Raw genomic sequence first — 23,203 nt, 5'->3', positions numbered from 1 at the left:
GGTTTGCGCACGTCAGGAGGAATTTTGGTCCAACCTCTTTGCAGATCATCTCTAAATCATTAAGATTTTGAGACTGTCGCTTGGCAACTGGGTGCTTCAACTCCCGCCATAAGTTTTCTATGGGATTAAGGTCTGGAGACTGGCTAGACCACTCCATGACCTTAATGTGCTTCTTTTTGAGCCACTCCTTTGTTACCTTGGCTGTATGTTTTGGGTCATTGTCTTGCTGAAAGACCCAGACACGGCCCATTTTTAATGTCCTGGCGGGGGAAAGGAGGTTGTCACTCAGGATTTTACAGTGCATGGCTCCATCCATTCTCCCATTGATGCGGTGAAGTAGTCCTGTGTCCTTAGGAGGAACACCCCCAAAACATAATGTTTCCACCTCCATGCTTGACAGTGGGGACGATGTTTTTTGGGTCATAGGCAGCATTTCTCTTCCTCCAAATACGGAGAGTTGAGTTAATGCCAAAGACCTCAATTTTTGTCTCATCTGACTACAGCAGCTTTTCCCAATCACTCACAGAATCATTCAGGCACATGTGCCTTCTTGAGCAGGGGGACCTTGTGGGCACTGCAGGATTTTAAACCTTTAAGGCATAATGTGTTACCAATGGTTTTTTTTGGTGACTATGGTCCCAGCAGCCTTGAGATCATTAACAAGTTCCCCCCATGTAGTTTTAGGCTGATCTCTCACCTTCCTCATGATCAAGGATAGATGAGATTTTGCATGGTGCCCCAGATCAATGTCGACTGACAGTCATTTTTTATTTCTTTCATTTTCTTACTATTGCACCAACAGTTGTCTCCTTCTCATCCAGTGTCTTTCTTATGGTTTTGTAGCCCATTCCAGCTTTGTGCAGGTCTATGATCTTGTCCCAGACATCCTTATAAAGCTCTTTGGTCTTGCCCATGTTGTAGAGGTTAGAGTCTGACTGGTTAATTGAGTCTGTGGACAGGAGTCTTTTATAAAGGTACTAGGTAAGACAGCTGCCTTTAATGCAGGTAATGAGTTGATTAGGAGCATCTAACTGGTCTGTAGGAGCCAGAACTCTTAACAGTTGGTAGGGGATCAAATACTTATTTCTCACTGCAAAATGCAAATAAATTTATATAATTTATACAATGTGATTTTCTGGATTTTATTTTTAATATTCTATCTCTCAATGTTAAAATTAGCCTACCCTTAAAGTTATAGACTGTTCATGTCTTTGTCAGTGGACAAACTTACAAAATCAGCAGAGAGATCAAATACTTATTTCCCCCACTGTAATAATGTTGGGGGAGAGAAGGATCGGGCCTTTGGTTCCTTTTGCTTTCAGAGGAGATAAGCTGAGGCCAGGCACCTCTGAAAGTGGCTTTTTCTCAGTTGAAAACACATGAAACCTCAGACAAGCCACGTGCTCATGTCTATGGACAGCCGAAATGGCGCCGCCACTTCCTCTGTTGCATCCAGAGCACTTTCTGAACAAATATGCATCTAAACATTTGTAAAACATGGGATTTTTTCAATATAAAAGGGCTTGTAAAGCTACACTTTTCTACATAAGAAAAAGGAGACAACAGACAAATATACGATCCATTGAAACATATGGTTAACTTACATGATACTTTTTGGAGAAATGTATCCTTGTGGAGTGGAGCCACTACTCTACGTCCTCGGACCCCAATGTCATTTTGACCAGCTGCCATCTTCAGCTCTTCCCAGTGCCTCTCCAGTCCTGTGCCACCACTTTGTGACCACAACTTCTGACTGATCGGAATTCAGAACTATCAGGCACAAGCATACCTCCCAACTTTAGGGGAAGGGAAAGAGGGACAAAGTCAGCGGCGCGCGTAGCGCGCCGCGGCAAATTTTAGGCCACACCCATTTCACAACTAGCCACGCCCCAACCACACCCATTTAGCACTTCTGATCACAATGTTTCGTTAACAATAATTATGAACAAAAAAATATGGCCACACACGACGCTCCATACTGTACAATGCAGCACAGCCCCATAGAATATAATGCAGCACAGCCCCATAGAATATAATGCCGCACAGCCCCATAGAATATAATGCAGCACAGCCCCATAGAATATAATGCAGCACAGCCCCATAGAATATAATGCAGTACAGCCCCATAGAATATAATGCAGCACAGCCCCATAGAAAATCTCGCAGTACGGATGCCATACGGATTACATACGGAGGATGCCATGCGCAAAATACGCTGACACACCCTGACTACGGATCAATATTTTGGGGACATTTCTCCGTATTACGCCCGTAGTACGGCCGTATAATACGTGGCGTATTGTCTTATGCCGAGTGTGACGCCGGCCTTAGGCTGGTATAATTATTATAGGGGCCAAGTCCCTTTTGTATATATATGCAGCACTCATGTTACTTCGACAGCGCTGCAGCCAATCAGCGACTCATGCCGTCAACTCTGGGTGAGAAACTGAGTTAAGTGATTGGCTGCAGACAATAACAGACACTAGGAGCAGCGGCGGCAACTCAGAGGTGGACCTGGGGAGAGGGAGTAACACACACAGTGAGGCCGGGGGACGGGCGAGGGCCCCTTTTATCATAGTGGAGCGACAGCTCGTACACGGTCGGCTGCAGGTCTTTTCTACCGTCCAGACCTCCACTTGCTGTCAGTGAAGACTGATTTCCCTTTTAATCATCCAGAAGCTGAAAACAGCAGCGGTTCCGTTACAACTGCATCCAGTGCGATCATTTCCCCTGCACTGACACATTGTAGCAAACAGTCAGCCTGCTACAGCTGGAGGAGATTCAGGTCTCCAGTCACTGACAGCAAGCAGAGTGGTGAACAACACGTGCAGACATGATGCGGCAGCATCCCAGATCTCCGGGCCTGCTGGCACCTGTAGTCCCACCAGAGCCACGCATGCCCAGCCCTGAGCCTCACCTCCCGGCCGTTCTCCTGCCCCACCAGCCCGGCCGCCGCCTGCTTGGCCATCCCGCTCTCATCCAGGCCGAGGCCCTTGACATGGCTGTGGGTGGCGATGCGCTGAGTCTTCGTGGTGCTCTTCACCTCCTCGATCTTCATGGTGCCGGGAGCGGACGGCGGAGCTGGGGTCAGTGCGTGCGGCTCCTCACAGCGTGCGCGGGAATGTGCGCCCGCCCCGTACAGCGGGTTACCATGATGCGGTTACCAAGGCCGCAGCAAGAAACGCCCACCGAACCGACATGCTGCGTCCTGATTGGTTGCTATGGCTTGGATTCCGCACACTGAGATTGGACAATTAAAATGCCAATCTGTAATTTCAGTCAGCAACTTCCGCTTCCCGAGTGGGCGGGGCTGCTTCACCGGCGGCCGCAAATTCGGGATTTTAAATGCCCGAAGCGGGACAGCGGGACCCCGGTGCCAAAGCGGGACTGTCCCGCTGAAATCGGGACGGTTGGGAGGTATGGGCACAAGTTCACAGTGTAAGCATATGAGAGCCTCATTCTGGCTCTGATAGACTTACACTGAGTTGTGACTTCCGGATCGCTCCGTGAAATACTGGAGCAATCCCGCTGGTCATAAACTGCTGTGGACAGACCAGAGTGGCGTCGATAACAGAAAGACGGTGCCTGGAAATATGAGACTAGGGGCAAGGAACTTAGATTAGTAGCACCACTCCTACACTGCAATAAAAAAACGCTGGAGTGGTGCTTTAATTAAATACAATAGGAGGCAATCAAAACATCGTATCTACCCCAAAATGGTATCAATAACAACGTCAGCTCAGGGTACAAAAAATAAGCCCTCACCCAGCCCCAGATCATGGAAAATGAAGACGTTACGGGTCTTGAAAAATAGACACAAGTGAAATGTTTTCTTCTTACAATTTTTAGATTATTTCCCAACACTTGAATAAAAATAAAACTTATACATGTTTGGTATCTGTGTACCCGTACTGACCTGGAGAATCACATTGCCTGGTCAGTTTTACCATACAGTGAACATGGTAATTAAAATCGTGGAACTGTTTTTTCCAGTTTCAACGCACTTGAATTTTTTTCCCGCTTTCCAGTGCATCACATGATAAAATGGAAGGTGTCCTTCACAAGTACAACTCGTTCTGCCGAAAACAAGCCCTCATAAGGCTATGAGGATGAATAAATAAAAAAGTTATGGCTCTTGGAATAAGGAAAGGAGAAAACAAAAGCAACAACAGAAGATCATAAGATCATGAAAGGTTTGATTGAGCCTTATATACGGCATGTCACCGGTTCCTTGCTTTGGTAGTCTGTATGATAATCATGAATAATGGGAATGCATGGCCTTTACAGAGCATGTACACAAAGCACGTGTGGGAAGAAAAAGAAAGCAAGAGGCCCAGCTGTTCTCCCCTACGGCAAAGATCCAAGTATCCCTAAGCAACAATCAATATCATAACGTCAGGAAATGTTCAACATGCATAGGCCGAGAACAAGGCCTTTGTGGCTGCAAGTATATTTACAGCTCATGGCCTGTTACCAAGGGAGTTAATGCAAAGAACTACCAGCCGTGACAATGGCCCTGTGGCATGAGCAATCAAATACAATCTCATCTAACTTCGGAGGAGTCAAGAATAGCTGGCAACTTAACAGCTCAGCAAATTCTAGGGATCTGCCATGGAGCTAAGCTCAGATATAAGCTCAGGAGGCACAAGCAGAAGCGACAAAACATCTCAGCTGCAGAGTGAGTGCATCAATATCAAGGACAAAGTTTTACATTATGTATTGAAACAAAATGAATCCTCAAAAATAACTCCTCTCCTCAGTAGCATCCCCTCCTGTTTAGCTTGGAGGGTTTTTTTTTATTACGGAACTGTGAAAGTAGTTTAGGCAGGTGTAAAAATATGTAGGAAAACTTTCAAAAATATAAGTGTTAATAGTGTAATTTTAGCAGAATGAATAAACGCAAGAGAAATCTAAGTCAAATCAATATTTGGTGTAACCTCTGTTTGTCTTCAGAAAGAACAGCATCAATTCTCCAAATATCTTGGAACCCCCACCACAGATCTTCTGTGGATGTCGGTGTGTGCAAAACCTTCTGTTTCTTCATGAAATCTCGCAGACTAGATGATGTTATGATCTCTCTGACCTTTCCCGGCGCCTGTGCACTTCAGTACTTTGCTCTGCCCTCAACAGGGCAAAGTACGCCTGCGCCGAAGCCACGGCAGGAAGCAAAGAAGAGAATGTCATTGCATGAAAATGGGAAGCCCCAGACCGCAATGCCCATCAGACCCGGACCGCGATGCCCATCGGACCGGGAAAGGTCAGAGAGGCTCCGATCCTGCACACTGCAGTACTTTACTCTGCCCTCAACAGGGCAAATCAGTACACCTGCGCTGGAGCCGTGGCAAGAAGAAAAGAAGAGGATGTCATCATATGAAGATGGGAGGTGCCGGACCCGGACCGCGACACCTATTGGACCGGACTGCACCGGGACCGCCCCTGGGTGAGTATAACATAAATTGTTTTTCTTCTCTTTCAGGTTACATCGGGGGCTTATCTACAGCATTATAGAATGCCGTAGATAAGCCCCTGATGCCGGTGGCCTTAGCTTATAGTGTGCAGCGCGGGGCCTCTCTGACCTTTCCCGGCGGTGGCCTTAGCTTATAGGCCTAAAATGGGGTGACAGATTCCCTTTAACTGAAAACATCTAACACTGATTACACAAGAACCACAAGACGGATTTCTTAACCCTAGGTATCATTTTAATCAGTTGAGTAGCGGCAACCTGACACTGTAGTTAACTCAGCCAAAGCCTGCTGACAGGTTCGCTTTAAGTATTTATTCATGTTAGAATTTATATGTTAAAACTATAATTTTTAAGATACTAAGAAAGTTTTAGCTAATCATTTGCAACAAATGCAAAGGAAATCTGTGACATGAATATTTTTACATGGATTTTAGCTATGGAATTGCACAGGGTGAAATCTTGAGTAAATGGAATTGTGAACAGAATTTTGTAAAACCTCTCTGGCAATGCACTGTACTTAGCTGAGGTTTTTCAATGTGGTTTTTGGACAGAAATCTTCAACAAAGCCAACATATGTGACTGTGACCTTGCTAATAGCTTGTTAAAAGGAATGCCCAAACCGTTTCTTTCAGCATGTCAAAACAGCCAGTTTTGTCAAGAACATGTTGGGCTCGCTAAACCCCAGCTGCATAACGACACGCTGGTAGTTTATTGGCTACAAACCAAGGCTCGAGTTCTCTTTAAACTTATGTTTAGCAAATACAGTACATAGATTAATGTTTATGTTTCATTATTTGACATTATGTACACTCCTTAACATTGAAAATGTGACTACAAGAAGGAAAGTTGTGCAAATATGGAAATCACAGGGTCAATGCACATGTTAATGATGTGAAAATGATGAAAAAATGGAAACCAAATTTTAAAAAATCTCAATTTGTTCAGTGTTGTATATGAGCACCACGTGGAGAAATACACACACTCACTCCCCTTGGCTGCTATCAATTAGACCATTAGTGATTGTCTGAGGAATGTTCTGCCATGCTGAAATCACCTGGGCACGCAAATCATCATGATCTGCTGCTGGCAGCTCTTTTTGCTATTGTCAAGCAATTACCTCTCAGATGTGCTTGATAGGAGACAAGTCCAGGGATACTATTGGCCACGGTAGCTTGCTTAGGCAACTGAAGCTGCTCTTAGTATTATGAGCAACATGCGGCTTGGTGTTGTGGTGGGCTCTTGAAACACTTTGGAGAAATGGCCATACCACTGCTTACTTCACCATATCAATGTAATGTCGGGCTATTATTTTACCTGCAATGAAGACTACAGGAGTCTGGCTACTGTAAAATTACAACCCAACACACGATAATTGTAGGACCAAAACAAGTGTGAGGTTTCCTCACTTTTCTCACTGTGCTAGCGGAGATCTCATCTATGTCAACGCAGTTTATTGGCCTGGCTGGGAACGCAGCCTCAGTGACTGGCAGAAACCTTGATGATGTCACTGCTAGTCACTGATGCTGCGCTAACAGCAGCTCATTCCCCAGTGGTTCTCAGCCCGGACGGTGGCATCTTGGCACCGTCCAGATTGAAAACTATTTATTCCCCAGACATGGATTATGGCTTGGGACATAACGAAGGATTGGTGAGGGATATTGTTATTTTATTATTTTTGTTTCATTACAGAAGATGAAGGATTTAGTGGAATTATGCATTAGGTGAGTATAACCATGTTTGTTATTTTGAAATAAAAATGGAAGTGTTTTGTTTTATTTAAAATAAAGGACTTTATTCTGGCTGTGTCTTTATTTACCATACAACTATAGGATTAGTAATGGAGAGGTGTCTTATAAACACCTCTCCATTACTACACCGTGAGCTTGATGTCACCGGATAATACAAAGGTGACATCAACCCCACAAATATGAACCCCACTTGCCACCGCTACAGGGCAAGTATGAAGAGCTGGACAAATCGACATGATTGGCGTATCTATTAAATGCGCCTTTTGTGGGCGGCTGTGGGCTGCTATTTTTAGGTTGGAGGGGCCAAGGGTGGCAATATCCATGGCCCCTTACCAGCCCGGAATACCAGCCCCCAGCTGTCTACTTTAGATTGGCTGGTTGTTAAAAATGGGGTGACCCTACACTGTTTTTTTATAATTATTTAAATAATTTAAAAAATCAGAGTGGGGAACCCTCAATTCTTCATAACCAGCCTTGCTGAAGCTGACAGCTGAGGGTTGCAGCCCCCACCTTTGAGTTTTGCCTGGCTGGTTATCAAATATACAGGGGAACCCACAACATTTTTTTTTAATTACTTATTTACAGCACGGGTGCTGGCTGATTAATACTCCCATCAGCAGCTCTTGCTCTCACTGTTTTTAGCTGCAGCAGGCGTCAGCTGATGGGAGCAGTAGTTGTGAGCGGCATTGATTATGTCCCTGCCGATCAGAAGCAGTGTTTACCAGGCATACCCATGACAGCGCGACAAACACCTGGTGTTCATGGGGGCTGAACAAGAATAGTAACACGGACTTCCTGGTGAAGTCCGTGCCCAAACAGGTGTTCGGTATTGATGCCGAACATTTCTGTTCGGGTTCAACGATCTCTAATCAGAATCTACACCAACCATCAGAAAACGCTTGCAGGGAATTAGACTGGGTGCTAGACGTCAAGCTACAGGTGTTGTATTGACCTCAGTCCATCACTCTCGAAGCCTATTGTGGTGCACAGCATGATGGCAATGCAGGTTTGAAAGGAAGTCTTTCCTATTCAGTGATGACTTGACTTGGACATAATGATAGCTGGAAATTGGTTTAGAGACCACACAGGCAACGCCATGAAGATTCCTGCATGAGGTAACGTAAAATTGTCACAAGAGCCATTTATCAACACAACAAAACCAAGCCACATGTTGATTGTGCTACTGTGAGCACCATGCGTAGCCTAAATGGGACGTCATTGGTTGGCAATTACAAAGGAAGCTGCGGATCAAGTGTGGAAGAACATCTCTCAGACAACTATAATCTAATTGATAGCATGGCAAGGCGTGTAAGTGTATGTAAATCTGCATGTGGTGCTCAGACCTGTCAATGAATATATCGAGATGTTTTGATCATTTTGGTTCTGTTTTTTTCGTCATTTTCCTATCATTAATGTCTACTGATTTTCTGATTTACATAATACCAAGACTTTTTCTTCGTAGTGTTGTAATTTCAATGTTGAGTGTAGATGTAATTAAATTAAGCTGCCTAATTTTTTAAATATATTGCATTACATATCTTGCACTGGCCCCAAGTTCCATAGTGAGTTCATGCTCATTGTTCTATTAACCTTTTCACAACATTTGATGTATAGGTACCTCAAAGGTCGTGTCCCTGCCTTTGATGGGGCTCCGACACTGAACCCGCATCTTTTCCGGCACATGACAGCTGATCTGATCAGCTGTCATATGCCTCTAACGGACGGGGCAGAAGTCTCAGCAATCACGCTGGGCAAAAGCGCATCATAAGTCTCAGCAATCGGCACCCCTGTCACCTGATTGCGGGGCAATGGGTTGTCGTGACTGCCGGGGGGCTGCAGAAGACCCCCATGCCTGTCATTACAATACGCCTGTGAACGCCGGCGGTTATGTAGAGCACTGGCGATCACAGTACCGTAGCTTCAAGTCTCCTAAGGAGACTATTAAATAAAGTAAAAAGTATTGTCATTGTGAAATGCCTGTCATTGTGAATCTCCTATGAATGCCGCCTCGTGGCTGGCATTCATAGGAGATCGTGATTTTTGCTACACATAGTGCTAGTTGTAGAGCAGGTGATCAGATGATCGCAGCTTCAAGTCTCCTTAGAGGACTATTGAAGCCAGTAAAAAGTATAAAAAAAAAAAAAAATCTTTACACTTTATTAAAAAAATAAAAACACAAAAGTTTAAATCACACATATTTGGTATTGCTGTGTTCAGAAATGCCTGATCAAAATATAAATTACATTAATCCGATCAGTAAACGGCGTAACGAGAAAAAAAAACCTGAAACATCAAAATTACCTTTTTTTTTTGTGGCCGTGACAACATTGGAATAAAATGTAATGACAGGCAATCAAAACATTGTATCTGCTCCAAAATTGTATCAATAAAAACGTCAGCTCAGCGCGCAAAAATAAGCCATCAAATAGTCTCCTATCCTGAAAAATGGAGGCGCAACGGGTCTCAGAAAAAGGCGCCATTTTTTTTCTTACAAATTACAGATTTTTTTTTCACCACTCAAATAAAAAAGAACCTACATATGTTTGGTATCTGCAAACTCTTACTGACCAGGGGAATCATATTGGCAGGTCAGTTTTAGCATTTAGTGAATATGGTAAATAAGAAGAAACCAAAAACCAATTGTGGAATTACACTTTTTTTTTAGCAATTTCACTGCACTTAGAATTTTTCCCCGTTTTCCAGTACACTATATGGTAAAATCAATGCTATCATCCGAGAGTAGAACTTGTCCCACAAAAAGCAAGTCCTCACACGGCTATAGGGATGGAAAAATAACAAACAAAATATGGCTCTGAGAAGGGGAGCAAAAAACAAAGGTGCAGAAAAACAGAAAATCTCAAGGTTGTGAAGGAGTTAGTACATCTACACAAAGCTGGTTATTGGTTAAAGCTGGATTCTGAGAGGTACAGGCTTAACTCCAAGCTATGCATAATTAACGAAAAGAAAACAAACTGTCCCAGAATGCAATGCAACATAGACCACACATGAGTTTTGGTAAGTAGGACTGTGTTTGTCAAAATATTGGTATTTATTACCCCAAGAGCCATGTATTCTATAAAAATATTCAGAAAATATTAGTAATTCAATAGTCATATTTGTAAACCGCAGAATATAGCGCCCTCCCTGTTCAGGACTGTCCTGTGAATGAGAAACATGTTGATGTCGCGGTATAGCTGATGTCCGCCTTTTCACCAGCATAGAGAATTATCCTAAATCGCCACTATTGTCACTTTACAGAAATAAATGCACTTGTGTGACTACCAAGAACTGTCCTCAGGAATATGGAAGACACAATATGAGCAGGCGCTATGTGATGGAAATGCTGCAGGTGTAGTAGACAATATACATACACACAGGCTCAGACTGACCTGTATTAGTGGACCCCGCTGCAGGACTGCCACCCACATGAGCAGTGCGCTTAGTCCAGTATTTACAGACATCTCTTCATTCATTTAAAGGGGTTGTTGAGGATTATTTCATTTTTTTTTACCATGGGCCTAAAAAGTAAAAGGCTGGTAATTACTAACTACCTGCCTGGCCCCAGCTCAGGGTGATCACTGACCGCTCCTGCTGGCGATTCTGCTGCTTCAAATAATCATTCATCTCTTCCAGTCTGCCCTGTTGACGGGGCGTGACTGCCATCATGCTCAATGACAACTGGCTCCCCGCAGATTGGCAGCGGGGAGCTGGCAGTCAATCAGCATGTTCATCAGCAGTCACACCCCATCAACAGGGCAGAGCAACCGCTCTATGTCGGAAGAGATCAGCGCCAAGCACAACAGGCAGATAGTTAGCAACTACCTGTGTCTTGGTTACCATAGTAAAAATAAATTTAAAAAAGTCCTGGATAACCCCTTTAACAAACTACCACGTTTATCATATAAAAGCATAGGCGAGTTTGTGAATTAGATTAAGGTAATATTGTATGTAACTGAACAATGGGCTCCAGTATCACTGTATATGCAGACATATAAATACACCAATATGTGTATCGCTTTGCCATGACGTCGCGCCAAGATGGTATGGGAACCTGCAGGATAATATCTTAATACATTTTTATCTTAAAACGGAAATCTGTCAGCAGGTTTTTGCCATTTATTCTGAGGGACTGAGACACATAACTGAATGATGTGTCACATATCAAGCTGTGTGCTGTTATTTACAGTGAAGGTTTTATCACCTTGTTATTATCATTACTGTGACTAGCTTGCAAGTCCGGCTCCGCCCCTCCTGAGATAAGCAGCTCACTGCCTATATGTACTTACACAGAGAGACTGTTGTGGGCGGGGGAAGCCTTCTCAGCTCTGCTTCATGCTAAATCTAAAAACTTTGTGTCACAACTACTGCACCCAGTAAACTAAGTGATACATCATTGGATTCAGGTCTCTTTGCCTTCATCATGCTGCACTCAGATGAGGTAGCAAAAACCTGGTAACAGATTCCCTTTAATGTCCTCCATAAGATGTATTTTAGAGGGAAACTTGCTGCACCTGTCCATATTGAAGAAGTTTTTTCAATACATGAAAAAACACCAATATAGTAAGCACTGAAATCTAATCAATTTTATAATATGATAAACATAAATGCTGTGTAGTACATGAGGAGACATTCAGACAAGCGTATTTTCGGTCAGATGAATATGTGCATGACGGACTGCACACAGACAACACACTGACAAATGCTCGTCAATGTGCAAGTGCACGTGAGTGATTTTCATGGACCGTGATGGCGGCATGCACTACTCCCATCTGTTATACATATAGGAATAATGCATACGAAGGCTCGGACATCCTGCAGCCATCAATGATGTGGACAGGTCCATGTAGTGGCACACGGATCCAGTCACATTCTCAATTTGCAGAATTGACTGGACGAATAATTTCACTATTTGAAATTATAAGATTGATTTTGGAATTTCAGAAATATATTAAACTCTCTGCCATAATGGAAAATGTAGTCAAACATTTCAAGCATTTCATTTGTGCCCTTCTTCAGGTCTGTCAGTGGTCAGAGACAAGTCTCAATGCTAGGAGAGCTCTCTGCCTTTCCTTTGGTGATTATATTACACAACAACAGTGGCAGGAGAGTCTTTTTCCAGATGCGAATTAATACAAAGACGTTGTGCTATTTTCCTTAGAAGATATAACCCATAAGGCCCCCATACACGTCAGAATAACGTTGGCCAAAACTGCTGATATCGCCGGGATAGGAAGAAAGCCTAATGTGCATGGAGGCCTCTGATTCCTCCCTGACAGATGATGTTGGGGGAGAGAAGAATCTAGACTGCTGGATTTTCAACTGCAGATCCTTTTGTTCTTCCCTGAGATAAACAGCTGCCAGAGGGATCTGGCAGCGGTTTTCTCATAGACAACTAAGAGTCTTCCTGTATATAGGAAATTCAGAAGACATACCTATCTGATATGAATAATGTCAACCCATGAATTCCTGATTGTGGGAAAAGCCTAAAGGTACCGTCACATTAAGCGACGCTGCAGCGATATAGACAACGATGCCGATCGCTGCAGCGTAGCTGTTTCATCGTTGTGTGGTCGCTGGAGAGCTGTCACACAGACAGCTCTCCAGCGACCAACGATGCCGAAGTCCCCGGGTAACCAGGGTAAACATCGGGTTACTAAGCGCAGGGCCGCGCTTAGTAACCCGATGTTTACCCTGGTTACCAGTGTAAATGTAAAAAAAAAAAAAAACACTACATACTTACATTCCGGTGTCTGTCGCGTCCCCCAGCGTCCGCTTCCCTGCACTGTGTAAGCGCCGGCCCTAAAGCAGAGCGGTGATGTCACCGCTGTGCTTCGCTTTACGGCCGGCACTGACACATTCAGTGCAGGAAGCGCTGAGCAGCAGCGCGGACGCCGGGGGACATGACAGACATCAGAGGGTGAGTATGTAGTGTTTTTTTTTTACTTTTACAATGGTAACCAGGGTAAATATCGGGTTACTAAGCGCGGCCCTAGTAACCCGATATTTACCCTGGTTACCATTGTAAAACATTGTTGGCATCGTTGCTTTTGCTGTCAAACACGACGATACACGCCGATCTGACGACCAAATAAAGTTCTGGACTTCTAGCTCTGACCAGCGATATCACAGCAGGATCCAGATCGCTGCTGCGTGTCAAACACAACGATATCGCTATCCAGGACGCTGCAACGTCATGGATCGCTGTCGTTATTGTTGTTAAGGTGTTCAGTGTGAAGGTACCTTAACACTGATATGCATACTCAACAGATTGACAATCCGAGTCAGAACCTGCATTTGGCTTTTCTACCTCTTGAACCTTACTAATTCAGCCGATCAGACTCTCTCACATCTCTGAAACCTTCAAAATGAACCTAAAAAATGTTTTAAAACGAGATATGAAAATCTTTTATCCTGCCCTACTGACTCTTCTTCTTTTATATCAAGCTGTCACTTACTTAGTCATGTTTCTTCTACTTATTTCTACCTTATGTTATATAATTACGATATGTGAAAGGGGTTCTTTCAGGACCCCGATTGCTGGAGGGCGGTGTGCTCTTGATGACTGACTGGGCTGCTGGTATGGCTGAGCCACTTGCCTGACCTGTGCTCTCTCCATTGCTGCTGGCAGAGGCAACGTTACCTCTGCAGCACTGGTGAAGTGTAGTGACAGAAGATGGGTCCTGCAATCTGGTCAGATTCACCGCAGCGCTTGCATGCTTATACCAACCAGCTAGCATGCGTGCGCTCCATGCCTAAAAAACTGGCTACCTCTGATAGGCTGCAGAGTTATCTGGAAACTTCTGCAATGAGCTGTAAACTATAGAATTAAAAATCCCTCTGCCCTTGAGAATTGAGAATTTTTAATATGAGGTGTATTGAAAAGTTGCTTGCTTTTACAAGAACTTTGCAATTTTACCCCTTTATTAGTAGTAGTATTTAAATGTATTATGTCATACTTAAACTTGAAATAAATCTTGTCCACGTAGTTGGTATTGTAATCCACTGCAGATTTTCCACGGTCAACTCATCGCCAAAAATAGACAGCATTTCCACCACATGTACAGTTAAACTAACTGCTCAGCTACCCTGCAGTGCCATCCTGTATATCTATGAGATATCTAGAGGATATGATAAAATTGTATAGAATATGGAGATCCCACATCTATCTGGAGAACAGGAAGTGTCGGACTGGGGTGACAAGGACCCACCAGTAACAATGACTTTGGGGGCCCACTTTTCACCTGCACACAAATATTGCACTACCCTTGTCACAAATTTACCTATATCTCTATATAATAATAAACTGGGCAGTTCGGTTAATGAATGAAGGATGCTGCTTTTTTCTGTACAGAGTAAATCATGTGAATTATGACATGTACTACCCATATATTGGGGTTGGGGGCCAGTGTCTGCACAGGGGCCCACCGGGGGATTCCCCTGTTCCCCTATGGGCCAGTCCAAGCCTGAGAACGGGGCCTTGCTGCACGCTGTTTTCATTAGAGAGCATTTCAATACAAACGAATGAGAATTCCAACCACCTCTCCACTGGCATCGGAGGGCATCAGAGCCTTGTTCTCAAGAGAAAGCAAGACCTGTGGGTGGTATCTACATGTACTATACGTTTATGGCAGTGCTTATTCAATTAATTGGTTGTCTCTGTAACATAGGACAGGTTAGTTCCTCCAGAAAAAGTGATGCTTCTTAAAATCAGAATGCAGTCTGGCCAAGAAGTTAGGACAATCTTGGACATAGGACCCTTTTTCTGATAACTCAGCATGCCCAAATAGTATATGTGAAACTGGGTTCTCTACACTGGATAACCTCTATTAGTAAAGGTACCGTCACATTAAGCGACGCTGCAGCGATATAGACAACGATGCCGATCGCTGCAGCGTCGCTGTTTCGTCGTTGTGTGGTCGCTGGAGAGCTGTCACACAGACAGCTCTCCAGCGACCAACGATGCCAAAGTCCCCGGGTAACCAGGGTAAACATCGGGTTACTAAGCGCAGGGCCGCGCTTAGTAACCCGATGTTTACCCTGGTTACCAGTGTAAATGTAAAAAAAAAAAAACACTACATACTTACATTCCGGTGTCTGTCGCGTCCCCCGGCGTCCGCTTCCCTGCACTGTGTAAGCGCCGGCCCTAAAGCAGAGCGGTGATGTCACCGCTGTGCTTCGCTTTACGGCCGGCACTGACACAGTGCAGGAAGCTCTGAGCAGCAGCGCGGAAGCCGGGGGACGTGACAGACATCAGAGGGTGAGTATGTAGTGTTTTTTTTTTACTTTTACAATGGTAACCAGGGTAAATATCGGGTTACTAAGCGCGGCCCTAGTAACCCGATATTTACCCTGGTTACCATTGTAAAACATCGCTGGCATCGTTGCTTTTGCTGTCAAACATGACGATACACGCCGATCTGACGACCAAATAAAGTTCTGGACTTCTAGCTCCGACCAGCGATATCACAGCAGGATCCAGATCGCTGCTGCGTGTCAAACACAACGATATCGCTATCCAGGACACTGCAACGTCACGGATCGCTGTCATTATCGTTGTTAAGTTGTTCAGTGTGAAGGTACCTTAACAGGTAGACTAGTGGGTCACCAGGCTAGTGGAACAGTAGACACCACCAAACACTAACCTAGGGCTGGCACTTTTCTTCCATACGGGACAGGGGTCCTTCTCCGTTAATCATGGACACACTGATTAAACATTCAGGTATCCTTTCAGTTTTACGTATTAGGATAGCCAACACATTTTCATGATAGATTTCCGCAAAACATATTTCTTTAAACCACCACCAAACCTGGACATTAAGATTCCAAGAAACCACATCTGGTCTCTCTTGTATGTTACGAGAACCGGAGAATGCTCTACTGAAAGAAGCACAAGGCCAGATGTGCTGAAAAGTTTACTAATAAGATCCTTCTGGCTATTGATGTATATGACATGTACACAGGAAAATACAAAACCACAATCTATAATGCCCAAACCAACGCACCGCTAGAAACGCCAGGCACAGTGTACCGGTGGAAACGGATTCAATTCCGAGTCCTTACAGACAAAGGACATAAAACAGAGGGGCAGACAGTGAACTCCGGTGACAATGGACAGATCACTCTGCGACAATTGAGAGAACGTGATGGATTGTGCAGACAGGAGGACAGTGACACACGGCCCGGGGGACAATGCAGAGGGTGACATGGTGACACTCACAACAAGAAGCTCATCTCCTTGCTAAGCCGACAGCAGCAGGGACAGCAGCAGAGCGCAGGAGGTGACAGTCCACTCCAACAGCAGCTGGAATCCTTCTGCCACAGAGCTGGGGGTGTGAACCACACGCTGCAGACGCCTTTTTTTCCCAAACAACTTTATTTAAACAGGACAAAGATGACAAAACAAGGAAGAACAGGAAATATGAATGCAAACTTACACCGCAATACACAATAACATTCACAATAACATTCACAATAAGGAAGGGTCACACAACCGACTTCTCCACATACGAAAAGAGCGGATCGATTCATCACCTTGTCCTGTCTGTCAATCCTTCTGTCATCTGAGTGCTATCTCCATAGAGTGGCATAGCTGATTTTGAGTCGACTCCTTAGGCTGCCGTCACACTATCAGTATTTGGTCAGTATTTTACCTCAGTATTTGTAAGCCAAAACCAGGAGTGGAACAATTAGAGGAGAAGTATAATAGAAACATCTGCACCACTTCTGCATATATCACCCACTCCTGGTTTTGGCTTACAAATACTGAGGTAAAATACTGACCAAATACTGCTAGTGTGACGGCAGCCTTAGGGTTTATACTCACCTGCAAAGAAAACGGACGAGTACAATCCAATACAAAAATCAGATTGCACTCTGACCAATGTTAATCTATGATTCTCTGCTCATCTGCAATTTTTTTTCTCAGCTGGAATGGGACTGAGAAAAAAAATCGTAGCATGCTGCGATTGTCATCGTATCTCAGACAAGACTCGCCAATGTGTGAGAAAAAAAAATCACACGACACTCGGACCATGCGAGTACAGTCAGCAGACAGCGTTACCCAACAGAATAGAATAGATATATACACATAGAATAGAAAGAAGTCAGTGACATATATAATTAGTACAGTACTTGTGTAGCTTACCGTACATGTATTTTATTACTTACTGAATTATTTTCTGAAAAAAATGGTATTGGATCTCCCAACATTTTATTAACCAGTAGAGGGAAAGCGGACAGCTGGGGGCAGATGTTTATAGGCTGGGAAGGGGGTAATTCACAGGCTATTAATATCAATTCACAGCTGTATACTTAGCCTCTCCTAGTTATTAAAATGGGGCACCCCCCAAAAAATGATGTAGGATCCCCCTATATGTAATACCCAGCAAAGGTAGGCAGACAGCTGCGGGCTGACTTTAATTGTCTAGGAAGGGGCCATAGATTTTGGCCCCCTCCCAGACTAAAAACAGCAGCTCTCAGCTGCCCCAGAAAAAGCACATCCATATGATGCGCCAATTCTGGCACTTAGCCTCACTCTTCCCCTTTGCCCTGGAGTGGTGACGTTGAATTAGATTATTTTTTTATGCACTAAACGTTATCAGCATGCACAAGAGACAAATGTATCCTGACAAAAATGCAGCAATAAAATAGCAGCAAAAACAAAGCAAAACATTTTAACCTTGCATGAAAAAAAAAAACGCAGCAATAAACACAACTGGGATTTCTCTCAGGCTGCAATGACCACACACTAGCCACATCTCTAAGAAAGTGCCACCATGTAGTGTCCTACACTAGGACCACCAAGATTCCCAGGTACCATACAGCAGTGGTACCTAACTAGCATTGCAGGAGAATGATAATGCACAAGGTGCCCACAAAGCTTCCACTGCCATTCCAAAGTACGGCAAAAGAAAAGAACGCCAGTCAGTTTCTACAAAGTAACTTAGCACCAATATAATAGAGCCTAAAACAATGTATCAATTTAGCAGAAAAAATAACCATGATATCAATAATAATACAATATCATGTGCCGAAAAACACACGTATCTGCTCGAGTTCTAGCTGTCAGTGCTACTCAGGGAGATACATACGATATGGAGCAGACTGTGCAGCCGCCCAGGGGCCCGATAGGTAAGGGGACGCACTTCCACCGCCAAGGCAGTTAGCAGCTTCAGTCACATAAAGGGCTGCATTGGGATGAGCTACTGGACTGTATAAGGCCCATATACGGTTCTTACACAGGGACCTGCTTCGGCTTGCAGCCGCCGCTGGTGCTACTTTATACTGACAGCTTATAAGTATTAGAAGTGATTATCCAAAGTAATTACCAGCTTTTTCACAGAGGGATATTAGTATTATAATTTTGCTGTATTTATTTTGCACAGATGTTCAGTTAAAGGGGAAGTTCAATGACCCTTATTACGTAGGAAAAAGGGACATGGAAAAGACAAACAACAGACACTGCACTCGTGACATCAGCGCTGCAGCCTGTTAACAAAGCCGAGACAAGTGGCAGGGACAGAGGGCTGGATCTCCGCAGGATGAATAACACACACCTTTATTATTATAACCAACTGGAAACCAATGGAGAGTTGTTCCCAGAAGTTCATTGAACATGATCTCGGGGTATATTCTAATAAAACAAGAATAAAAGCAAGAGAAATTTTGGATTTATAAATATTCTGAACTACAACAGAATTTTGGAGGGTGCAGCATTTTACCACACCTGCCTAAAAGTTTTGCTCAGTAATGTATATACGTATATGCCATGAGCAGCTGATGCACCAACCTAGTCGCCTACTATAGTCCATGAACGGTGATCACATACACTCAAAATTGAAAATTACAACACAAAGATGAAAAAGTCATGGAATTATGGAAATTACAGGATCGATGGACAAGTTAATGATAAAATAATAGAAACAACATTTTCAAAACCTCTCTATTTACTCAGTATCGAGTATGAGCAAGTTGCTCAGAAATACACACACTTACACAACATGTGGCATGTTATCAATGAGAATATTAATGGTTGTCTGAGGAATGTTCTGCAACACTGAATGGGCTTGGCACACAAATCATCAAGATTCAATGCTGGCAGCTCCCTTTGCAATTGCCGGCCAATGATGTCCCAGATGTGCTTGGAGACAAGTCCAGAGATGCTGCAAGCCATGGTAACACGGGGCAGCACGGTGGCTCAGTGGTTAGCATTGCAGCGCTGGGGTCCTGGGTTCTAATCCCACCAAGGACAACATCTGAAAGGAGTTTGTATGTTCTCCCCGTGTTTGCGTGGGTTTCCTGTGGGTAATCCAGTTTCCTCCCACATTCCAGAGACATGATGATAGGGAACTTAGATTGTGAGCCCCAATGGGGACAGTAATGATAATATCTGTAAAGCACTATGGAATATGATGGTGCTATATAAGCAAACATAATAAATGGTAGCATGTTTATTGCTCACAGTAGCACCATGTGGCCTGGTTTTTGCATAATGAAAAATGGGCTTCTGCGACATATCAAGCCTTAAGTGTCAATGTCTACACAAATACTCAGAAAGTGCGCGATACTGGGCTATGAGCCCCACATTCAGCTACGGGTGCTCTATTGACATCACACCACTCTTCTCAAAGGCAATCATGGCACAGAGCAAAATGACAATGGAGGTTGGAATGGAGGTCTATCTTCTTCAGCAATGGGTCAACACCACCAAAAAAGGCCTTCATGAGGGAATGTCACACTGGGATTATGGTGTGGTCTTGCCTAATGTACAGTAGTCTGATCCCCTATTCACTAACAGTTCGGTATTACATTGATTTGGTCGTGGAACAGTAGTACGGCCATTTCTCCAAAGTGTCTCAGGAAACTTATTCATCACAATAACACCAGGCCGCATGTTGTTGGTGCTGTGAGCAGACTGCATGGCCTGTAGCATCTACGGAGTTGTCTCCCATCGAGCACATCTGGGACGTCATAATTTGGCAATTGAAAAGGTAACGGCCAGCAGTGACACTTGATGATCTACCTGCCCAAGTGCATTCAGTTCAGCAGAACATTCCTGAGACAAGCATTGAGATACCAAGCCAAGGTGTGTAACTGGGGTTTTTTCTACAAGTGTCGCTTGTACTTGACATAAATGGAGATGTTTTGAAAATGTTATTTCATTTTCTTTATCAGTAACTAGTTTAACCTGTGATTTCCATAACTTTTACTTTTTGAAGAATGTATATTGCCATTCCTGCCATTTTCCTTTATATCCTGTAAAATCCAACAGCACCTATTGACTCACTGTTACAAAACCCTATTCATACAGTTCCCAATACGCGTGTACCGCAATGATGCAGTCCTAATCCGCGTGTACCCCAATGATGCAGTCCCAAACTGCGTGTACCCCAATGATGAGGTCCCAATCCGCCTGTACCCCAATGATGCAGTCCCAAACTGCGTGTACCCCAATGATGAGGTCCCAATCCGCATGTACCCCAATGATGCAGTCCCAATCCACGTGTACCCAATGATGCAGTCCCAATCCACGTGTACCCAAATGATGCAGTCCCAATCCGCGTGTACCCAATGTGATGCAGTCCCAATCCACGTGTACCCCAATGATGCAGTCCCAATCCGCGTGTTCCCCAATAATGCAGTCCCAATCCGCGTGTACCCCAATGATACAGTATCTTGTACCTTGTAATTAAGCAGGTAACGTTCATGAATCCGGGAGATTACTTACAGCAGTCGGTGGACCCTTCTACTGATTAAAAACTGGGGTGGGATAACATGGGGAATTAATAGGGAAAGGGCAATACAATAAGAGTTGTCTGACAGCTATCATGCTGAGCTTCATAGGTCAAACAGTGGCGCACAGACCCTGATGTAGATATTTAAGAAAATGTGGGACTGTGCAGCAATTAGGTAGGGACACTGGTTACAATCCACTTCTTTATTATGACATGTAGTCAAAAGGCAGGACGAATCAGGGAACAAACGTGATTCCACAAGACGTCGGCCGGTGGACTCGTGAAAGCGCGAAACGGCCGTCGTCTTGTGGAATCATGTTTGTTTCCTGATTCGTCCTGCCTTTTGACTACATGTCATAATAAAGAAGTGGATTTTAGCGGATGGTGAGTGCTCGCATTTTCTAACAGACTGTTGTACTTCAAGTTTGGATTTTTTTCATGGAGAGCACCCGATATCTGCATGGGCATTTACGCATTATGAGGACATAAAATAAGTGTGTGCAGGTGACATAAACCAGCTGTTGGTGCGGCTTCTTGCTCTCTTTTTTTCAGGGACACTGGTTACCAGTGAGGAGCAAGCTTGTCCCCATCGGACAGATGGGAGAGACTGATGAGGCCATGTTCATACTATCAGTATTTGGTCAGTTTTTTACCTCAGTGTTTGTAAGCCAATACCAGGAGTGGGTGATAAATACAGAAGTGGTGACGGGTTTCTTTTTCCGCTGACAACCACTCCTGGTTTTGGCTTACAAATACTGAGGTAAAAAACTGACTAAAACGTGGCCTAAAGGCTTTGGAGGTGATGAACTGGCGGTATGGAGTCTTGACCTAGTGATCTGTTGAGAACCTTGGAGATGGAAGCGTCTGTCATAAATAAAGTGGACGAAGAACCACAAGTAACAACTGGAAGTGTATCATCCACCAAATGACAACTATATGTGAAGAGAATCGGTGACCTGTCAGGTCCATTGTGAACTAGGACTCCTCATAGTTGTCTCCATAGCGTGGCTCCACACATAGTAATGGAGGCATGTTGTATCTACAGGTCACTGTTGCCCGGAGGTCGCACGACAAATTTTACAGTAAGGTGAAAATATTTCTCTTAGAATTTCTGAGAAGTGTTTTTATCCGAGCAGGAGTGCGAATTTGCAGGAAGTTGATCTTGTGATACGAAGGTACACACAGGAGTATTCAACAGTAACTCATATTTTAGGTTTTTTATTTTAAACCCTTCCCTGCATTTTGCTATCCATTTAAAAATGGGTTTTGCCACTAATGACATTTAGCATCTATCATCAGCTGGGGGTTTGTCCGCCCTGATCTGACATTTATCACCTATTTTATGGGTAGGTGATAATTGTCATCACTGCCACACGTTTAACCCTTGTACCGCTTATATCGCCCAAACACAAGCCCCAAGTCCAACATACATTTCCAATGCTAACTAGTGAGCATCTATCAGGACTACAGCAAATCAGCCCTGACAGAAACAAGGCTGCAGCCAATCAGTGGCCAATGATTGGCTGCAGTGGTCATGTGCCAAAACAATATCACAGACACCTGGGGACATATCTCAGTGATCGGAGGACCGTCGCCATCTGGGAGATATGTTTGCAGTGTTTTTTATTCAGAGTCACATAGTAGCTGCACGATTACAGCCAGGTACACTGTTTTATGAAACGCTCCGGCATTTCAGATGAGGTATACTTTAAAGATCTGGCCGGGGACTACAGCCATAGGTCAGACTAGGCCGGCTCTGCCCTTGGCCGGCTTCTCCCAGCATCGCTGCAGGTGACTGACAGGTCTCTCCCTACATACAATCACTGACAGCAGCGCTGGGAAGAGCCGGCCAAGGGCAGAGCCGGACTAGTCCGGTCTACGGCTGGATCTTTAGTATATTCTATCAGAAGAAATGCCAAAATGTTTCAGAGAAAAATACGCCTGACTGTAACCGCTGCCCACGGTTTGGGAATTAAGAATCGGGTTCCCTTTAAGAACTTGTCCACTAGCAGCAACCTGTATACAGCAACACAGCAGTCTGCTACAGCCTTTATCTCTGCCACTCATCGTGGCCTGCTCTTGGTAATGATGGGGTGCACAGCCATTATTTGACATGAAGGACCTCTCAAGAATCTCCACTGCACTCCATGAGGCCCAGCAAAAAAACAAACAAACAAGGCTTCAGGGCGTTCTAACACATTTAAATGTTATAGTCTTTGGAAGAAGTGGCAAAAAATAATAGTCTGATCATGAAGGGG

The 23,203-nt window shown here is 44.1% G+C and overlaps 1 protein-coding gene across 1 annotated transcript in view; it reads right to left on the bottom strand.

Annotated features, from left to right (window-relative positions):
* LOC143787518 (MOB kinase activator 1B) overlaps positions 1 to 16,560 on the bottom strand; it is a 97,308-nt gene extending 80,748 nt beyond the window's left edge. Inside the window, exon 1 of the mRNA XM_077276336.1 lies at positions 16,430 to 16,560. Within this exon, the coding sequence (XP_077132451.1) occupies positions 16,430 to 16,443 (14 nt within the window). The 5' untranslated portion in view covers positions 16,444 to 16,560. The remainder of the gene's footprint in view (positions 1 to 16,429) is intronic.
* Positions 16,561 to 23,203: the final 6,643 nt, after the last annotated feature.

This window comes from Ranitomeya variabilis, chromosome 1 (assembly GCF_051348905.1).
Source record: "Ranitomeya variabilis isolate aRanVar5 chromosome 1, aRanVar5.hap1, whole genome shotgun sequence".
NCBI lineage: Eukaryota > Metazoa > Chordata > Amphibia > Anura > Dendrobatidae > Ranitomeya > Ranitomeya variabilis.
Note: the sequence above shows the minus strand (reverse complement) of the source record. Positions and strands in the feature narration are given on the sequence as shown.